The 7,781-nt window shown below is 46.8% G+C and overlaps 1 protein-coding gene and 1 long non-coding RNA gene across 2 annotated transcripts; one reads left to right on the plus strand and one right to left on the minus strand.

The window, feature by feature from the left end:
- Positions 1-838: 838 nt before the first annotated feature.
- Positions 839-4,097, minus strand: LOC113581798. Its single transcript, XR_003411104.2, has 4 exons — positions 4,017-4,097; positions 2,990-3,091; positions 2,361-2,491; positions 839-1,109 (listed from the first exon to the last, which is right to left on the minus strand). It is a non-coding gene; the product is annotated as an uncharacterized LOC113581798 (long non-coding RNA).
- A 317-nt stretch (positions 4,098-4,414) lies between these two features.
- chst1 (carbohydrate (keratan sulfate Gal-6) sulfotransferase 1) lies at positions 4,415-7,013 on the plus strand. The gene is made up of 2 exons (XM_027017190.2): positions 4,415-4,503; positions 5,318-7,013. The coding sequence occupies exon 2, from the start codon at positions 5,381-5,383 to the stop codon at positions 6,641-6,643; it is 1,263 nt and encodes a 420-aa protein (XP_026872991.1). The 5' UTR covers positions 4,415-4,503; positions 5,318-5,380; the 3' UTR covers positions 6,644-7,013.
- Positions 7,014-7,781: the final 768 nt, after the last annotated feature.

Raw genomic sequence — 7,781 nt, forward strand, 5'->3', positions numbered from 1 at the left:
GTCAAATTACTCCTTTCCAGTGCTTAACATTTTCATAAACCGTCGCCTGCTTCTGTACGTTCCTCTAACATCTCAGTAATAACTGTGTGCACTCTTAGATGGACGTGATCTCTGATCTCTCGTTGTTGGTGTGAGCGCGTGCGGATAGGAACTGTGAGCAACAGCGACATGTGTCAGCAGAGATGACCAAGAAAACATTCTTTTAAGGTCCCGCACTGAACCGTGGGAGTGGATATTATTTTCAGAATATCTTGTCTGCGTGCTTGCTTGAGTCTTATTTCGGTTCTATTTTTGTCTTCAGAAGGAAGCAGCCAGCCATGACCATGAACGTCTGCTGAAGTATAAGAACATCGAGACCTTACAACCCCAGCTTGTGATCAGCTTGTATGGTAAACCGGCTTGTATGGTAAACCGGACGTACATCCATGACAGCTGTTAGCACAAACATTGTTCAAATGTTGCCTGAATGGACTGAGTTCAGAGACTGTTTAGTTGATCACAGTCTGCCAGCATATATTAGTTTTGATTAGACCCATTATATGTGACATAATTCGGAATAGCAAGGGCAATGTGATTAGATAAAGCATATGTGTAGACAGTTATGGTGTTGTACTAACTTCTCTGTTTCTGGGTTCACTGCCTGTTCAGTAACTGATTTTGTATTTTGTATTAAATCTTTTCAACCTTTTCAGATTGCGCTGTATTGTCTGTATTCATTTCTCCTTTGTCGGCTACGTTCTGGAAAGCAACTTCTAAAGCCAAAACCACACAGGATCTGCCTGAGCAGGGCTCCAAGCACTCCAGCAATATTGCTTTGAGTGTACTAGAACACAGCATGGTAAGCATATCCACTGTGTCTTTTAGAAAGTTCATACCGTAATTGTTCCTTCAAAGTCTTTTATTGTTGCATCACACAAAACCAGTCTGTCAGCCGCTCCACTGGGGAACCAGGCCTGTAATGGAGAATGTTACATGTACCTTTAATGGGGCTGCTTCTCTGTTTCTCCAGGGCGAAATCAGTGGGACACTGTGCTGTGTCTGCAGTGCCTAGTCTCTCCTTTAGTCCAGTCTGGATACCGAGTCCTCTGTCCACGTCCTCTCCAGGTGTCCTGGAACACACAACCCCTCCTGTCTCAGTGAAGCGTTCCACCTGACCTCAGAAGTCTTTTGCTACAACTTCTCACTAATACAAACCCATTTCAGTTACACGGAATCGAGCCGGCTGGCTCATTCCGGCAAATCCGGCGCTACTGGAGGAAGAAGCTTGACCTGGTGCGACCAACATGCATCTGACTCTAAGTACAGCAGTAGAGGCAGTGGAAGAGAGCACAAGCACTTTACAGGACTGTGTGAGTGAGTTCCAGCTTGGGAAGAAGAGGCACTTTGGCTAAACACTCTGTGAGCCATGAGCTAAAACTTTAAGCTATACGAGGAGAATGAAGCAGTCGGACCTCATATGGAGTTTTAGGATAACAGAAGCCATGAAAATGATGACGTCTGGCACGTCTTTCCCTCCTTGGCTCAAATATTCCCCACTCCATACCACCATGCCCCAGGACAACTGCCACGCGTCCAGCTGTGTCCGGGCTCCACCCGCACACTCCTCATATGGGTCTTCAGTAGAACTGGCCTTCCATTGCAGAGGAGAAGGCAGGCACAGCTCCCAACACTCTCTGACTCTGCTCCCATCTCTTTTATATTCTCTCCTCAAACCATAATCCATTAATTGAAGGCATGGTCTGTACTCCCAAAAATGTCAAGTAAGCTCTATGGAGAATGTAATGTCTGATATCTGATTGGTTCTTTTCTGAGAGAGCCTGCACCTGGTGGCTTTACGCGAGAATGTCACAGACAATACATTTAAGGGGAGTCTCATTGCTAATTCTAACGGTGGTATTTCACTACAGGGACTCGATGGACATCACTGACCTCAGCTGCTCACATGAATTCAAACATGACATGAGCAATGCAGAACCCCCCCAGTGCAATCACACACTCTGAATAAAACTGACCTCGGAGATGATGGTGCAAATAGCAATGAACTGATGCTTAATTGTCTTGACTTTTAATCTGAAGCAGATCGCCATCCTCCTGACCTCGCAGCCAGGCTCAGGGGACGGCGGAGTGGAGCAGACGCGACCGGCTCCGTCGCCCGTTCCTGGTGTAGCGCCGGCCGCCGTTCCGCGCCTGGATGGATTAGGAGGTGCGCACCCATTCTCACACCTGTGCTTGTACTGTGTCTCTCCAGAGCACAGGGCCTGACATTTCCCAATGCTTGAGCACATACGCTGATTGAAACCGAGGGCGCATTGAACACACAAAGATAAAACTGATTTAGCTAAAGCCAGCCATAATCTCACATTTGGCAGCCTCCGTGATTGCGAGACGGCGCGGCTGAGAGAAAAACCCCATTTCAGATGCAGGAGGGCGGCTTGGAGCAAACGCGTCAGCCAGAGGAGAACCTTCCAGATGAGGGAGGCAGAAAGCAGGTCTGGGAAGGGAAATGAACGTAGAACACTTTGTACAGGAAAGGTGCAGAGTTTCATTTGAAATTCTAAAGGCTGAATTAATTAGGGGAAATGTATTCCCTTCCTTTTAGGATCATTTCTCAGTGTCATTAAATGATGAGATAGCTGGCATTTTAATCTGATATCAGTTCAAATGCTTAAGGCATAAAAAACATGGAAAGGAGTTTGATTACAGTTTATATATAGGACATCAGGTTTAGATCTGCCTTCTTAAAAACACAACACTATATACTTAACAAAAATACCCATTACCATTAAACATTTTGTTATAACCCTTCTATTTTTCTTGTATTGAACATATGATTTCGTATTGTACATTTTAAAATTGATTTTTGTCATTATATTGTTTGGTGTTCAAGTTTTCTTACCATGACATTTCTATGGTTTAATAATGGTTTAGTCAAATGTTTTCGCTCCAGATCTCACGAACATTTTATCCACACGAAAGGCTTGTTACTTACCTGATGAGATGAGTCCAGTGTGTTGGGAAATGCGTATGTTAGGAAATGCAGTGTTGTTCTTCCACCAGGAATGCGATCACTGCTTTCAGACTCTTTAATCCACTGAAACACAATGAACGCTACCTAAACATCACCACAGTTCCGTGTTTTGCCCTCTAAAGTGCAAGTTTTCATTATTGCCTAACGAATAATAGTACTTTAAAGAATAAATCGTTTCATTCATCACATATCACTGTTATACCTCCACTAAAGCGTTTATTGTCGTAGCGCAATAAGAGTTTTGAATATTTTTGGACAAACCTTGCACACCGACCAGTCACTCTTTCCTAATCTAGCATTCTCGATAATATTGTCATATATTGAGTATAATATCGGCTAATTGTCGATATCATTATCCCTTTTTAGTTTAGTTTCTGAGTCAGCGGTGCGCTCTCTTCTCTTTGATAAAGGAGCCGACTGGACTCATAAAACCCTTTTTGTGAGCTTTGATGTATCTACGCATTTCCATGAGTTTAAACACCAGGACAGTATTCCCTCCTGTGCGTTCAAACGCACTTTTTAAAAGTCACACTTTTGTTCTGAAACACCGAAGGAACGTACACGTTTTGCTTGAGAACATATCGTATTGTATCGTATTGCACATCCCCGGCGATTCAGTGGGTCGGTCCGACATTATATTAAATGGGTGCACATGGAAACTGTCCGCTGAGCAACCAGGCCGGCAACAAATATACCTGCAGAATACCTGCAAATGATGAGACGTAATGCAACTACACAATTACGTCTGCCTCAACACGGAAACCCGCGCCATATTCCATGAGCATTACGCACGGCTGCACTGAGAGCATCTTCCAGTCTGCTCTTCCGTGGGCTGAAATCTAACAACCGCAAACTGGAGATGGCTGCATACTGAAAGAAAGCCGCTTTGCACCGACCGATCACCAAATCGTCACCAAATCAATCGCCACCCTGGTCTGCAGTATCGAGCACAAAGGGCCTCCGTGGGCAGAAGAACGATGGCATTTACCTTCCAAAGTTGGGATTCTTCTTCCCCCCACCAAACCTCTGACAAGCTTTTTTTTTTTTCCAGGGCGGGGGATATTAGTAGCCTAGAGGGTTTGGGGTGGTCTTAGAGCTCTTAGAGCTCGCGCTGTCTCGCCCCACTCCGCCACACGCTCCAACCACCGACGGAGCTGCGCGCGAGTCAAAGCCATCTATAGCTGTCCGGCCAGCACGGGAGATGTTTCACTTCGCCCGTGCACTTTAAAGATCGTCCTTTTTCGTCCTGCAGCCGGCGACCTGCAAGGGGATTTAACCGCTTTCGTCTGACCGTGCGGATGGTTCCCCAGCGAGCACAGCCCTTTTTTGGCTCTTCACGTTCATTCATATAACCAAACCTCGCAACCTCTGCGACTGGTCGTGCCAGCGTCCACCAGGACGTAAAGGAACCGGCGGATCCTTTTCTCGCGTCTCCGTCTTGCCCTCGTCCGGCTCACCGAGGCGAGTATAACAAGGTGAAACCTTTTCTCCTGCTTGTACGTTTGCGAAGTGGTGTGCTGCACCGGTCCCCGTCGCCTCGCGTCTCTGCCGGTCTCAGATGAAGGCGCGTGCCGTTGCACTGCGGTAAAGCAGACCACAACGCGCTGCCTCGCTTGTTCCAGACATGTGCATGTGTACAGATAATCTAAGTATGCGCAAAAGACCATGTCTGCCTAAGAATCCGTGATGTATAAAAGAAAAGCCTTATTTCAACCTGAAGCAGATATTTCAACCTGAAGTTGAAATAACGGACTTTTCGAGAATTCGGCGAAGATGTTCTACGTTAATGAAAGGCATACCCTGTGCTACGTGTTTCTTAGATAGTCTACAATAAAATGGTGCAGTCCAGCATCCGAAGTACACATCGAAACTGCATATTTCCGAGAGTTGAGACTCTTTAAAATGCTATTCCCAGCTACTCGTTCACTCCAGCAAGTATGAGACACGAAGTTTTTGCGCTTCGAGGTGGTATGGAAACCGATTTTCTACGCTAATTAATTTCCCTCTGTAAGGAGAGCATGAACCTCTTTTGTATAATCGTTGTTTTAGGACCTATTTTGTGTAATCTGATCAGTACCACGTTTAAAATGATCGCTGGGAGACTGATGAGCTTACTGGCATTAAGTAGAGATCGCCTCGTAGGTGTATTTCGGGACCAAGTGGAAATGTGTCGTTTTCTGAATTCGTGTCTGTCTTTCATCAAACGAAATGTTGTTTGCTTGTCAGTTGGCTAATTAACGAAATCTAAAAAACAAACCAAACTTACGGATCCTCTCTGTTAAATCTCAGCTGTCCCTTCGCCGATGAGCACCAACAAATCGGACCGCGTCACCTAAATGAAGCTACTCAGCCATGCAATGTTCCTGGAAGGCAGTGGTTCTGCTAGGCCTGGCGTCGATCGCCATCCAGTACACAGCGATCAGGACGTTCACAGCCCAGCCTTTCCAGATCTGCCCCGTGCCGAGCCCTCTGAACTGCGCCCTGAGCCAGGAGGTGGAGAGCTTTGACCGCTCCTGCGACGAATTCTCTTTCTTCTCCTACAACGCCTCTAGGAAGACTCACGTCCTCATTCTGGCCACCACTCGCAGCGGCTCCTCGTTCGCGGGCCAGCTCTTTAATCAGCACTCGCACGTTTTCTACCTGTTTGAGCCCCTCTATCACGTGCAGACCACCCTAATGCCACACCTCTCCCACAGCAGGGGCAGTGCTGATCGACGGGTGATGCTGGGAGCCAGCCGTGACCTTCTACGGAGCCTGTACAATTGCGACCTCTATTTCCTAGAGAGCTACATCAAGCCTCATCCCACGAACCACACCACGGACAAGCTCTTCCGCAGGGGGGCCAGCAAAGCCCTGTGCTCCCCGCCGGTGTGCGATGCCTTCAGCCCGAGCGAGGTAAACATAGAGGAGGGAGACTGCATCAGGAAGTGCACCTCGCTCAACCTGACCCTGGCAGCCGAGTCCTGTCGGGAGAGACGCCACGTGGCCATCAAGACCGTGCGAATTCCAGAGGTCGGCGACCTCAGGGCGCTCATAGAGGACCCCCGGCTGAACCTGAAGGTCATCCAGCTGGTGAGAGACCCGAGGGGCATTCTGTCCTCGCGCATCGAGACGTTCCGCGACACGTACCGCCTCTGGAGGATCTGGAGGGCCACGGGGAGGAAACCATACAATCTGGACCTGAGTCAGCTGACCACCGTGTGTGAAGACGTCCTGCGGTCAGTGGGCACGGGCACCAGCCGGCCCACCTGGCTCCGAGGAAGGTACATGCTGGTGAGGTACGAGGACCTGGCGCGCAGGCCACTGCAGAAGACCCGGGACATCTACGAGTTCCTGGGCCTGTCCATGGAGAAGGCTGTGGAGGAGTGGATCCGCAACAACACCAGGGGCAGCAGCGACGTGTCGGCCAAGCAGAAGTACGGCACAGTGAGGGACTCGGCCGCCAACGCGGAGAGCTGGAGGCTGAAACTCTCACACCACATTGTTGATTACACGCAGACGGTCTGCCAGCAGGTGTTAGAAGAACTGGGTTACAAAGCCGTGAGCTCACCTGAGGAGCTGAAGAACATGTCCATCTCGGTCATCGAGGACAAAACATTTGTACCTTTTTTGTAACGAAAAAAAGCGCGCCCACGCACAACTATTTTTCTAGATTTCTACTGTTGCCTTAATTTGACTCATTTGGACCGTTTGCACTATGAACTTTGTAAAGCTTGCAGTGACACTCTGAACAGCACAACAAATCAAACCAAAATGTTCAGTGGAAATCCCAAGTCAATCTCAGTAAACGCAATCAAATGAGGACTTGTTGACTGACATCTTACTTGTTTTTTTGGTTGTTTTTTCTGTCCACAAACACCATCTGGTTAATTAGTTCCTACATATTTTGCCATTCCTTTGATAAAGTTCTGAAACAATTTTCCAGAAACTGCAAACACAAATACAGAGGTGTGAAACACCATGCAATAAACCTGTGAATGTGGCAGTTGGTCTGAAATTGTGAACGTTACTCCACATGAGCAGACTAAAATGTCAAGCTGAAGTGCACCGCTCAGTTTTATAGGTTTCAGAATGATGTGTGCAAAGGTTTAGCCTGATTATTTATTATTAAAAGTGTGACTTTCACTAATTGACTTTCATGGTGATTGGAAATGTCATGGAAAATGCAGGTGTTTTTTGTCTTTAGTTATGCCTTTACAGCAGGGTATCAGGATTAAGTTCTTGCACCCGAGTGTGTGAAGCACGAATGTTAGTATAGCGCTCAAGACAACACACACATTCTAGAGCTGCACGACATGCGAGTGCAGTTACTACAGTTGTGATGTGCCTTACCAATATTCAACAGTGGCGAAAACGTAACATGATTGAAGAGCAGGTGCTAATTAGAGTAGCGCTGGGAGTAGCTTTTGGTGGACTCCTCTACACACACACACCACTCATCCCCCTCATAGCACTCATATACACTCACACTCATAATACAGGTCTCAGGACACTCACAGCACAGTAAAAATCTGGACATTTGTTGCAGGGTTCATCTGCAAACAGCAGCCAGCTGCATATTCACCACTGAAAGGCTGATTAATTTACTAACTATTCTGCAGTCTATTGTGTGTCTAACTCATGTCAGAATCATGTCAGAATTTAAGTGCTACTGTAAGCAGACAGATGTTCATAAGAAATAATTGGTGGCCATAAAATGAATATAGATTAAAGTAAAACAATAAATATAACTTGAACATCTTAAATGAGAAAT

This window comes from Electrophorus electricus, chromosome 12, assembly GCF_013358815.1.
Source record: "Electrophorus electricus isolate fEleEle1 chromosome 12, fEleEle1.pri, whole genome shotgun sequence".
Taxonomy (NCBI): Eukaryota; Metazoa; Chordata; class Actinopteri; order Gymnotiformes; family Gymnotidae; genus Electrophorus; species Electrophorus electricus.